This window comes from Cherax quadricarinatus, chromosome 81, assembly GCF_038502225.1.
Source record: "Cherax quadricarinatus isolate ZL_2023a chromosome 81, ASM3850222v1, whole genome shotgun sequence".
NCBI classification, from domain to species: Eukaryota; Metazoa; Arthropoda; class Malacostraca; order Decapoda; family Parastacidae; genus Cherax; species Cherax quadricarinatus.
In genome coordinates this window covers 6,181,274-6,195,414 of record NC_091372.1, presented here as the reverse complement: position 1 = coordinate 6,195,414, position 14,141 = coordinate 6,181,274, and the positions used below count along the sequence as shown (strand labels likewise).

The 14,141-nt window shown below is 38.3% G+C and overlaps 1 protein-coding gene across 2 annotated transcripts in view; it reads right to left on the bottom strand.

The window, feature by feature from the left end:
- The window catches only part of LOC128699886 (5'-3' exoribonuclease pacman), a 134,751-nt gene that overhangs the window by 101,113 nt on the left and 19,497 nt on the right, over positions 1-14,141 (bottom strand). For both annotated transcript variants that reach the window (XM_053792704.2, XM_053792703.2), the window contains exon 3: positions 9,461-9,555. In XM_053792704.2, coding sequence (XP_053648679.1) covers positions 9,461-9,555 — 95 coding nt within the window. The remainder of the gene's footprint in view (positions 1-9,460; positions 9,556-14,141) is intronic.

Here is a 14,141-nt window from a genome sequence, read left to right as displayed (position 1 = left end):
GGCCTCTTATACCATAATGGTCAAGTTTGTGGAGTAGGATGCCGTGGTCTACTGTGTCAAAAGCTTTTCTTAGGTCAATAAAAATTCCTAGTGGATATTCCTTATTTTCCAATGCTGTGTAAAGCAGATCTAGCATTTTCATGATTGCATCGTTAGTGCTTTTATTTTTCCTGAATCCAAATTGGCAGGGTTTGAGTATGTTTTGTGCCATTATAAATGAATATAGTCTCCTGTGCATGAGTTTCTCAAAGATTTTGGATAGCAATGGTAAGTTTGATATTGGCCTATAGTTGTTTAAATCTGTAGGGTCACCACCTTTATGTATTGGTGTAACCCTTGACATCTTGAGTAGTTTCGGGAAGGTGCTAGTTTCTAGTGACTTGTTAAAAAGTAATGAGATAGTATGCGAGAGGACATGGGCCGCTCTCTTGTACAATAATGGTGGGACATGAGACAGATTCCCTGAGTTATTTTTAAGTGACTTTATAATCTCGGCGACTTCCTTGGGCTCAGTTGGAGCAAGATAGAAGAAATTTGGGAAATTCCCATCTAGGTAGTCGCCAGCATGGGCATTGGTACGTGGGATTTTATTGGCGAGATTAGAACCTATGGTTGAGAAGAAGTCGTTTATCTTGTTAGCTGTGTCAGTGGGTTGCAGTGGTGTTTCATTAGGTTTAGTTAGGACAATATTCTTGGTTTATTTCAGTTTGTGGGTCCCTAGAATCTGAGAGAGTGTTTTCCAGGTCTTTTTTATATCTCCTCTTGTGTCAGTGAATCTACTGGAGTAGTATAGTTGTTTGGCTTTCTTTATTACTTTGGTGAGGACTGATGAATAATGTTTAACCCTTCGACTGTCGCGGCCGTATATATATGTCTTACGAGGTACCATGTTTGACGTATATATACTCATAAATTCTAGCGGCTTCAAATCAAGCAGGAGAAAGCTGGTAGGCCCACATGTGAGAGAATGGGTCTGTGTGGTCAGTGTGCACCATATAAAAAAAATCCTGGAGCACGCAGTGCATAATGAGAAAAAAAAAACTCTGACCGTTTTTTTAATTAAAATGCCGACTTTGTGGTCTATTTTCGTATAGTATTTATGGTTGTATTCTCGTTTTCTTGGTCTCATTTGATAGAATGGAAAACATATTATAGAAATAGAGGTGATTTTGATTGATTTTACTATAAAAAGAACCTAGAAATGGAGCTCAAAGTAGGGGAAATGTTTGATTTTTGCCAATGTTCAAAAGTAAACAAATGATGCCATTGTCCAATAAATATCCAACTAGCCATTCTAATATGCAATCATGAATGGGTTGATGTTATTTATACAATTATTACAGTATTGCAGTAGTCTGCATAATAGTAAGTCTTCTATTTTTTGTTTGAATAAAAATTAAAAATAGAAAGCAAGAGTAATATCAGAGGGGCCTGGAGACATGACTGATGAGCAAAGAAAATGTTATTTTAGAACCAGAAATGTCTGCATTGTTCATTCTGGACCTTATTTTGAAATTGTCATATTTTTTAGTTTTCGTGAAATTGGCCAAATTGCAAATTTCTGACCACATTATTAGGTAGTTGAAATCGGTAAATGAGCAGTTTCTTTTACTCAATCGATAGAAAAAATGGAGTTCTAAAGAAATAGCTATGAGTTTGGGCGACTGGAACAATGGAATTAGCCGAAAATAGGGCTCAAAGTGGGCGAAATCGCCGATTTGTAAACAGCGCCGAGGTCGCTAACTTCGCGAGAGCATAATTCCGTCAGTTTTCCATCAAATTTCGTTTTTTTTGGTGTCATTACAATCGGGAAAAGGTTCTCTATCATTTCATAAGAAAAAATAATTTTCTTTTTTTTTTTAAATTTGCGACACCAGGAGACACCTCAGGATTGGGGGTTGCAACAGTCAAAGGGTTAACAATATCTTTGTGTATTAAGCCCTGTCTATATTGCTTTTCATATTGGTGTTTCTTATCAATGGATTTCAGAATGGTGCTGGTTAGCCATGGGCAACCAAGCCGTTTGTTTGTGATCTGTTTCGTTTTTACAGGACAATGTTTGTTGTATAGTCTAAGTAATTTGTTAAGAAAAATGTCTGTCCAGTCATTGGCCTTGGAGAATTCTGTAGGCCAGTCAACAGTCTCTAGGTCAGCTGTGAACTTCCTTATTGAGGCCTCATCATGGAGTCTAAATGAAACTTTGTTGTATTCAAGTAGTGGCTTACTAATGTTTGTCAAGAGGAATGTAGGGAAGTGGTCTGTAGTGCTATCTGTGATTATCCCTGATTTAAGGGGGGCTAATATATTGGTCCATATGTGGTCTATCATGGTTGGTCTATTTATCGTTAGGCGGTGCAAAATTTTTGCATTCAAATGCTTCATAAGGCGGATTTAATATGCAATGCATTCATTAGGTGGGGGTCCACTGCATATCCATTCTGTAATATGGTGACCAGAACTGTCCAGCATAATCTAACCCTTTCAGGGTCCAAGGCCCAAATCTGGAGTCACGCACCAGTGTCCAAGAATTTTAAAAAAAAAAATTTGTTATTTTTTCTTATGAAATCGTAGAGAATCTTTTTGTGAAGGTAATAAAACAAAAAGTACGAAATTTGGTGGAAAATTGACGAAATTATGCTCTCGTGAATTTTGATGTGTCAGCGATATTTACGAATCGGCGATTTTGCCGACATTGACTCCCATTTTAGGCCAATTACATTATTCCAATCAACCAAATTCTTAGCTATTTCACTAGTATTACTTCTATTCTATCGATTGAGCACAAGAAATCGCCAAGTCAACTGTTTCAACTACAAAATAAAGTGATCGGAAATTGTTAATTTGGCCAATTTAACACAAAGTTCAAAATATTCCAATTTCAAAATAGGGTCCAGAATGAACAATGTAGGCATTCCTGGCACTAAACTAACATTTCCTCTGTTCATTAGTTATGTTTTGAGGCTTTACAAATAAATTCCATTTTGATTTTTTATTCACATAATGAATTTTTATTCACACCAAAAAATAGAAGATTTACTGTTATGCAATACTGTAATAATTGTATAAATATCATCACCATATTTGTGAATGTATATTAGACCCACCAGCTGACGTGTATTAGACGTGTGAGGTCGTTTGTTTACTCTTGAATATCGGCAAAAATTTAACATTTCTGCTACTTTGAGCTCAGTTTCAAGCCATTTCCAGTGCTAAAACCAATCAAAATCATCTCTATTTCTGTAATATGTCTTCCATTCTATCAAATGAGACCAAGAAATCACAAATACAACTATAAAAAACATACGAAAAAACACTGCAAAGTTGCTGTTTTAATCGAAAAATCATGATTTCATTTTTTTTCTCTCATTATACACAGTGTGCTGCAGGATCTGTTTTATGTGGTGCACACATACCACATAGATGTATTCTCTCATATCTAGGCCCAAATGTACCACTCACAGTTTATCAGAGTGAGCTGAGCTCATGGCGTAGATCTACGGTTTGGACCCTGAACGTAAAGCCGTAGATCTACGGGACGGACCCTGAAAGGGCTAAATAAGGCCTAACCAAGGATATATAGAGTTGAAGAACAACCTGAGGACTTCTATTATTTACACTTCTAGATATGAAGCCAAGGATTCTGTTAGCTTTATTGCGAACACTAATGCACTCTTGTCTTGGTTTTAGATTACTGCTAACCAGAACTCCTAAATCCTTTTTGCAGTCAGTAGTATTAAGATCTACATTATAGTTATTTTCCTGTCCAACATTTAGAACTTGGCATTTGTCTATATTAAACTGCATCTGCCACTTCTCCGACCATTGAATCAGTCTATTCAAATCATCCTGGAGTGCTCTAGTGCCCTCATTAGAATGAACTGGACGGCCTATTTTGGTGTCATCAGCAAATTTGCTTATGTCATTATTTATTCCCTCATCTATGTCGTTTATGTAAATTGTGAACAAAGGGCCCAACATTGATCCCTGTGGAACACCATTTGTGACATGCCCCCATTCTGATTTCTCCCCATTTATGCAAACTCTCTGCTGCCTATTTGTCAGCCATTACTCTACCCAGAAAAAAATTTCTCCTCCTATTCCGTGTGCCTTAAGTTTCCTCAATAGCCTCTCATGTGGAACTCTATTGAAAGCCTTATGGAAGCTCATATACACAATATCATATTCATTACCATGATCTACCTCCTCAAACACCTTAGTGAAAAAAGTTAGTAAATTCGTAAGACAAAAAAGCCCCTTTGTAAAACCGTGTTGAGATTCATTAATCAGTCTATGCCTATCAAGATGGCTACGAATTGCTTCGGCAATTACTGATTTTATAAATTTTCCCACTAAGGAGGTAAGGTTTATTGGTCTATAGTCCGAAGCCAAGGACCTGTCACCTGCCTTGTAAATAGGTATTACATTTGCTATTTTCCACTTATCAGGCACTATGCCAGTTTGTAGTGATACGTTAAAAAGATTAACCAAAGGTAAGCTAAGTTCCTCTTTACATTCCTTTTAACACACTTGCAAACAGTTCATCAGGGCCTGGGGATTTGTTTGGTTTAAGTTTCTATATTTGTCTGAGGGCCATGTCACTAGTTACCGCAATCATGCATAGTTCATTATCATCCTGTTCTACATGATCTATTATTTCAGGAATTTCGCTTGAATTTTCCTGGGTAAAAACTGAGAGGAAATAGGTATTGAGAATTTCACACATATCCTTATCACTGTCAGTGATCTCACCAGAGTTACTCTTAAGTGGGCCTATCTTGTCCTTAACCCTTTCAGGGTCCACAGCCGCCCTCTCCGAGACTTGTTCTCAAGGTCCCCCAAATTTCAAAAAAAAAAAAAAAAAAAAAAAATCTTATGAAAAGATAGAAAATCTTTTCCCAATCATAATGACACCAAAAGTATGAAATTTGATGGAAAACTTACGGAATTATGCTCTCGCGAAGTTAGCGGTTTCGACGATGTTTATGCATCAGCAATTTTGCATACTTTGACCCCTATTTTCGGCCAATTCCAGTGTAGTAGTCGACAGAAATCATAATTAATTTGCTAGAACTCCATTTTTTCTATCAAATGAGTACAAGAAACCACACATTTACCGATTTCAACTATCCAATACAGTGGTCAGAATTTAGCAATTTTGCCAATCTCACACAAATTTCAAAAGATGCCAATTTCCGAATAGGGTCCAGAATGAACAAGAGACATTCCTGGCACTAAAATAACATTTCCTCTGTTCATTAGTCACATCCCCACACCCCTCTTACATTCTTTTGCTTTTCACTTTGAATTTTTATTCTCACAAAAAAATAGATTTACTGTTATGCAGACTACTGCATTAGTGTAGAAATGGTATAAATAATATCAGTGCACTTGTGAAAGAATATTAGACTCACCAGTTGATGAGTATTGGATGCATAGCATGATTTGTTTACTTTTGAACTTTGGTAAAAATCGAACATTTCTGCTACTTTGAGCTCAATTTCAAGGTACTTTTCATTGTAAAACCAGTCAAAATCATCTCAATTTCTGTAATATGTTTTCCATTCTATAAAATGAGACCAGGAAAACTAGAATACAACAATAAATACCATACGAAAATACAGTGCAAATTCGCTGTTTTAATCCAAAAATACGGTCAAGGTTTTTTTTTTCTCATTGCGCACTGTGTGCTGCAGGATTATTTTTATACTGCGCACACTGACCACATAGACCCATTCTTTCATATGTAGGCCTACCAGCTTTCTCTCACTAGATTTGAGGGCGCTAGAATTTAGGCGTACAAGTATGTCATGGACATTGATGCATAAGCCGTACTAGTACGGCCGAAACCCTGAAAGGGTTAATCTTACTTCTGTATACCTGAAAGAACCCTTTTGGGTTAGTCTTTGAATCCCTTGCGACCTTAGCCTCATAATCCCTTTTTGCTTTTCTTATTCCTTTCTTTATTTCTCTCTTTAATTGAATATACTGATTTCTTAACTGCCCATCCCCTTTTTTGATATGCCTATATATATGCCTCTCTTTTGACCAATGAGATGTTTTAGTCTATTGTTCATCCATTTGGGATAATTTTTGTTAGATCTAATTTCCCTACTAAGAACAAAAGTTGTCTGGGCAGCTAGAACTATGCTCTGAAAAACATCATATTGGCAACTTAGATTACTTACCTGACCCATAGTCAGGACATCCCAATTTAGCCTACCCAGGTAATTTTTCAGTCCCATGAAATCGGCCAAGCGAAAATCTGGGACAGAGATTTCATTGCAGTTATCTGGGTAATTCCATGATATATTGAAACTAAGTGATTTGTGATCACTTTCCCCAAGCTCATCATTAACCTCAAGATTATTAATTAGTGACTCTTTGTTGGCAAGAACCAGGTCAAGCAGATTGTTTCCAATAGTTGGTTCTGTCACAGCCTGTTCTAAAAAGCAATCCTGAACCATATCAAAAAAGTCACTATACTCAAGATTTCCTGTCATATTGTTCCAATCAATTTGTCTAAAGTTAAAATCTCCCATTAACACAGCATTTTCATATCTAGATGCCTTATGAATTTCGTCCCATAACAGCTTACTGCACTCCCTGTCAAGGTTTGGGGGACCTATAAATCACACCCAAAATTAATTTGTCACGACCCTCGAGAAAATGTAGCCAAACAGATTCTGTGTTCGATGTTTCTAATCTTATATCATGTATAAGACAACAACTTAAATTATCTCTGACATACATCGCCACTCCACCACCCTTCCTATTGACCCTATCAGTGTGGAATAGTTTATAACCCTGTATGTTGCATTCAGAAGGCATTTCTCTATCCTTCAAGTTAAGCCAGGTTTCAGTTATAGCAATAATATCTATATTACCTGCACTTGCGAGTAATCTTAGCTCATCTATCTTATTTCTTAAACTCCTACTATTTGTATAGTAAACCTTAGGAGCTAGTCACTTGTTGCCCTCTACTATCTCTCTCTTTGTTTGTTGATCAATTGATTTGCCATTACTAACAACTTTATTTTGAATATTGTCTTTTATACATATCCCTGCAGTATCCCAGTAATAGCTGCTGTTTTTAACCCTAATACTGCAGCCTGATTGTTTCCCACAAACACCCATACCTCTATAATCAATCAGTTAAAATCCTAGTCAAGTCATCAATTACCCTCTCAATCAAATTGGCTAATGCAACCACTCCAGCCCCAGAGAGATGATCCCCATCCTTTGCATACATATCACATTTGCCATAGAATAGGTCCCAGTTATCAATGAATGGGATTGCAAGTTCCTTGCAGTACCTGTCTAGCCAGCAATTCATACCAATTGCCCTAGACATCCATTCATTGCCCACTCCCTTTCTAGGCAAGATGCTACATATGACTGGGATCCCTCCCTTAGACCTGACTACTTCTATGGTTGACCTGTACTTATCCAGCAGCTCTCTGTCTCCTGCCCTTCCCAATGTCATTACCCCTACCACAAAGACAGATAATGGGCTTGTTCCCATTACCTGACATAATATTATCCAACCTGCTGACTATGTCACCAACACCAGCTCCTGGAAGGCACACCCCTCTGTCTGACCTTTCTATCTCTGTTATAAAAAGCATGGTCCATATATCTTACCTGAGAATCTCCTACAATTAAAATATTTTTACCTTGATTAACAAGGGAATCAGTGGTACCTTCAACCTCACTAACCACTGAAGTGCACTCATCCTGGAGAACAGAGAATCGATTTCCTACCTTCACATCTTCTCTGTTAACCCTCCTTATCTTCCTTCTTCCTGAACTGTGTACCACTTGCCACTTAAAGTGGCTGCCACTCTCACTGCTGGTAACCATTTCCTCCTTACCACCTAAATCCTTCTCACACTCACTCCCAAACTCATCTAGGCAAAGCTTCAGCTTCCCATTTTCCACCTGAAGAAGTAGAACCTCCTTCTTCAACATCTGAACCTGAGATTCTAAAACACTACAACAATCCATGGTGCTTGGTAACACCCCATGCTAACTCCCAGAGAGCTTAGGACAGGTATGACCACAGGTAACCACTGACCTCAGCGTACTATTATCAAAATTTTAAATTTATTAGGAAAAGTACAGATGAGAAACATTCACAATATGCACACCTATTATAACATAGCATGTGTGAGTATGTTAGATAGGAGTGGAGGCATATGGTTTGTGGGACTTGATGAGTAGCTGGAGTGTGAGCCAGGTAACATTTTGTGTAGGGATTCAAGCAAACCTGTCAGCTGGACTTGAGTCCTAGAGGTGGGAAGTACAGTGTCTGCACTCTAAAGGAGGGGAGGGGATATCTAAGGTTTGGAGGGGCATCTGAACTATAGTATCTGCACACCTCTGGCAAGACAGTGATGGACCGAGTGATAGAGAAAGTGCTTCTTTTGGGTCTTTCTCAGTAGGAGATGGCTGGTGTTAAAAAATATATGTGCAAGACATTATTTAGTCAGTCTGCAGGTACATATGTTTATTTATTATACTAAGTAACTTAATGAGACAGCTGGTGCTGTTTTGCAGTCTACTAAGATCAGATGTCTGGTTGAAGTGATGACAGGTTCAACCTTAAATCTAATTTTACATTCAACTCATTACAGTATTTTGATTTCTATGCAATAACTGACTCCAGGAAATCTAATTTCAAAAGCACATGTGGGAAAAGGTATCAGCCTTATCAGAAAATTCTCGGTACTCAAAACAAACATGTAGCTTGAAGTAGCTGGATACTATAATGTGAAGTATTGTCACATGAATGTTCTATGAAGTTGTATTTCATGACAGATCTAGGAACATGGCATTATCAACAATCTGAGAATTTTAATCCAATTAAGTCTTGACTCAGGGAGAGGACAGTGCTCACATAGCTGTACTTGGAGGCTTTGCAGGTGTTTGCTTACATCACATTTTACTTTTTCTAACAATGGTACTTCTGATGTGATAAAAAAAATCTAAGTGATGTGAAAATGATTTGTAGATGAACTAATTCATGCAATGAGATCACAAACCTAATTTCTTGATCATACCTTCGATTTTGCCCTGAACTCTGAACATATTTACTCCCTTTCCCTGAATATTTGAGCTGAGTACATTTAGATGGCTGAAAATATCAGCTAAGCTGTTTTGTTTATTACAATTTAGGAAAGATTTCATAACCCATCAGAACACTACAAATTGATACACATGGCTCTGTGTCAAGACTGTAGGTTTGGCAGTAAACATTGAAGTAATCAAGCACTAGCTGGAGAAGCAGTACTTGCTGCAAAGCTTTGTGGATCCCTTGGAATACCTCAGCAGCATCCCAGGGGTCTGTAACCCAGACTGGGACCCACTGTTCTAAAATAAACAGTATTTTGGTTAAGCAGGAATGGCTGTTACTAAAAAAAAAAAAGACAAGCAAAACAGAGGCTTTCATTGTAGTCATTACCTGCGACCACGTTGCTGGTTCATCTTGGCCCTGGGTGCCACTCCATCAACTGCCATGAAAAATACTTCTCTTGGCTGGATTAACCGGAAAAGCACCTGTGAGAAAACAAAACTTTTTTTTTTAATTTTTAGGTGATTAATGGTAGTCTTTCCGTAAGTCTCTTAGGCCATTAGGACTGGAAAGGAGAGGAAACTATTGCAAGTGAAGGATGCAAAGGAGCAGTCATACCAAGACCAGACATGACTACAGCTCTTTAACCTCTCACTGTCGCGGCCCCCAAAGTTAAAAGTGCTCATAATAAAAAAGAGCATATTTTTATGGTTGTAATGAGAAGCAAAAAAACATTCCCATCAGTACTTACTAAGGTATGAAAGTGTGAAGATGAAGGACATGGACTCACTAATGGCAACATCAATGCCGCACACTCCACATTACAGTGGAACCTCAAATTTTGAACGTATCGCTTATCGAACTCTTCGAAAATAGAACTCTTTTTTTCAAACCAACTTTGTCCCTATTATCGAACTCGCCCCTATTTTCCAACCTCCGGGTACCGGACCTGCCCGCCAGCCCGCTCTGTCCGCATCCCCACGCAGGCGCCATGAGCCCGTCTAGTTTTCTTGATGCTTGAGTGAACACTAACCTGCGCTCTCATTCAAACATTTTATTTATTTATTTATTTATTTTATGTCTTTGCAAACAGTACATTGAGATTTTGCATTTACAATAGTCGGTTGCAATGCAAAGAGAGCCTCTATTATGCCTAGGCATTATGGGCCAACGATTATGGACCAACGATTATTTCATTGTGTTTAGTGTTTGTGGGACTGTGAAATAAGCTACAATGGGAACAATGAAACTTGCTAGTGGTACCCTTGTGGTAAAGAAAGTGAGAAACACCATAGATGTGAAGAAGGAAATAATACAGAAATGGAATGATGTCCAAGTGAAATGACGTCCAAATGTTTGTGGGGAAGTACCACCCTGAGCAAACTGAAACAAGCTGAAACAAGGAATCACCCAGGACCCTGTACACCGTGTACATTAGGCCCATATAGGAGTATGCGGCACCAGTTTGGAACCCACACCTAGCCAAGCACATAAAGAAACTAGAGAAAGTGCAAAGGTTTGCAACAAGAGTAGTCCCAGAGCTAAGAGGTATGTCCTATGAGGAGAGGTTAAGGGAAATCAACCTGACAACACTGGAGGACAGGAGAGATAGGGGGGACATGATAACAACATACAAAATACTGAGAGGAATTGACAAGGTGGACAAAGACAGGATGTTCCAGAGATGGGACACAGCAACAAGGGGACACAGTTGGAAGTTGAAGACACAGATGAATCACAGGGATGTCAGGAAGTATTTCTTCAGCCACAGAGTAGTCAGGAAGTGGAATAGTTTGGGAAGCAATGTAGTGGAGGCAGGATCCATACATAGCTTTAAGCAGAGGTATGGTAAAGCTCAAGGTACAGGGAGAGTGACCTAGTAGCGACCAGTGAAGAGGCGGGGCCAGGAGCTTGGACTCGACCCCTGCAACCTCAACTAGGCGAGTACAAGTTCAGTGACAGAACCATTTCCCATTTTAGGGAAATCTTAACCCTTTCAGGGTCCGTCCCGTAGATCTACAGCTTTACATTCAGGGTCCAAACCGTAGATCTACGCCATGAGCTCAGCTCACTCTGATAAGCTGTGAGTGGTAAATTTGGGCCTAGATATGAGAGAATACATCTATGTAGTATGTGTGCACCACATAAAACAAATCCTCCAGCACACAGTGTACAATGAGAGAAAAAAACTGAGACCGTGATTTTCGATTAAAACAGTGACTTTGCAGTGTTTTTTCGTATGTTTTTTATAGTTGTATTTGAGATTTCTTGGTCTCATTTGATAGAATGTAAGATATATTACAGAAATAGAGATGATTTGATTGGTTTTAGTACTGGAAATGGCTTGAAACTGAGCTCAAAGTAGCGGAAATGATAAATTTTTGTCGATGTTCAAGTGTAAACAAACGACCTCACACGTCTAATACACACCAGCTGGTGGGTCTAATATACATGTTCACAAATGTGATGATGATATTTATACAATTATTCCAATATTGCACGACAGTAAATGTTCTATTATTTGGTTTGAATAAAAATTCATTATGTGAATAAAAATCAAAATGGAATTCATTTGTAAAGCCTGAAAACATAACTAATGAACAGAGAAAATGTTAGTTTAGTGCCAGGAATGTCTGCATTGTTTATTCTGGACCCTATTTTGAAATTGGAATATTTTGAACTTAGTGTTAAATTGGCCAAATTACCAATTTCCGATCACTTTATTTTGTAGTTGAAATAGTTGAGTAGGCAATTTCTTGTGCTCAATCGATAAAATAGAAGTAATACTAGTGAAATAGCTAAGAATTTGGTCGACTGGAATAACGTAATTGGCCTAAAATCGGAGTCAAAGTCAGCAAAATCGCTGATTCGTAAATATCGCTGACACATCAAAATTCACGAGAGCATAATTTCGTCAATTTTCCATCAAATTCCATACTTTTTGTTTTATTATCTTCAGAAACAGATTCTCTACCATTTCATAAGAAAAAATAACAAATTTTTTTTTTTAAATTCTTGGACACTAGTGCACCCTTTGAAATTTGGCCTCTGGACCCTGAAAGGGTTAACCCTTTGACTGTCGCAACCCCCAATCCTGAGGTGTCTCCTGGTGTCGCAAAATTTAAAAAAAAAAATTATTTTTTCTTATGAAATGATAGAGAAACTTTTCCCGATTGTAATGACACCAAAAAAACGAAATTTGATGGAAAACTGACAAATCGGCGATTTCGCCCACTTTGAGCCCTATTTTCGGCTAATTCCATTGTTCCAGTCGCCCAAACTCATAGCTATTTCTTTAGAACTCCATTTTTTCTATCGATTGAGTACAAGAAACTGCCCATTTACCGATTTCAACTACCTAATAATGTGGTCAGAAATTTGCAATTTGGCCAATTTCACGAAAACTTAAAAATATGACAATTTCAAAATAAGGTCCAGAATGAACAATGCAGACATTCCTGGCTCTAAAATAACATTTTCTTTGCTCATCAGTCATGTCTCCCTCTGATATTACTCTTGCTTTCTATTTTTAATTTTTATTCAAACAAAAAATAGAAGACTTACTATTATGCAGACTACTGCAATACTGTAATAATTGTATAAATAACATCAACCCATTCATGATTGCATATTAGAATGGCTAGTTGGACATTTATTGGACAATGGCATCATTTGTTTACTTTTGAACATTGGCAAAAATCAAACATTTCCCCTACTTTGAGCTCCATTTCCAGGTTCTTTTTATAGTAAAATAAATCAAAATCACCTCTATTTCTATAATATGTTTTCCATTCTATCAAATGAGAATACAACCATAAATACTATACGAAAATAGACCACAAAGTCGGCATTTTAATTAAAAAAAAACGGTCGGAGTTTTTTTTTTCTCATTATGCACTGCGTGCTCCAGGATTTTTTTTATATGGTGCACACTGACCACACAGACCCATTCTCTCACATGTGGGCCTACCAACTTTCTCCTGCTTGATTTGAAGCCGCTAGAATTTATGAGTATATATACATCAAACACGGTACCTCGTAAGACGTATATATACGGCCGCGACAGTCAAAGGGTTAAAGAGGCACCAGAAACAGAGGACTATGTGGACAGTTATTTTGTGAGACAGGGGTCCAGTGACTCTCAAGCAAAGGGAAGTAACCCCAGAGAGGGCTTTGATACCTGAAGTCCTCATGGAGGGGGATTCTCCTTCCCAACACTAACCCCAACTCCCTCTCTCCTCCTCCCTATCTTCCAGATGCCATCACCAATCTTCAATAAATGTAAGTAAAATGTTATTTTATATGTTTATTTAAATTTATTAATACATAATTGAACACTATATTTGTTGTATGTAAAACTATAATTATTTTATTTTATTTTATTATCACACTGGCCGATTCCCACCAAGGCAGGGTGGCCCGAAAAAGAAAAACTTTCACCATCATTCACTCCATCACTGTCTTGCCAGAAGGGTGCTTTACACTACAGTTTTTAAACTGCAACATTAACACCCCTCCTTCAGAGTGCAGGCACTGTACTTCCCATCTCCAGGACTCAAGTCCGGCCTGCCGGTTTCCCTGAATCCCTTCATAAATGTTACTTTGCTCACACTCCAACAGCACGTCAAGTATTAAAAACCATTTGTCTCCATTCACTCCTATCAAACACGCTCATGCATGCCTGCTGGAAGTCCAAGCCCCTCGCACACAAAACCTCCTTTACCCCCTCCCTCCAACCCTTCCTAGGCCGACCCCTACCCCGCCTTCCTTCCACTACAGACTGATACACTCTTGAAGTTATTCTGTTTCGCTCCATTCTCTCTACATGTCCGAACCACCTCAACAACCCTTCCTCAGCCCTCTGGACAACAGTTTTGGTAATCCCGCACCTCCTCCTAACTTCCAAACTACGAATTCTCTGCATTATATTCACACCACACATTGCCCTCAGACATGACATCTCCACTGCCTCCAGCCTTCTCCTCGCTGCAACATTCATCACCCATGCTTCACACCCATATAAGAGTGTTGGTAAAACTATACTCTCATACATTCCCCTCTTTGCCTCCAA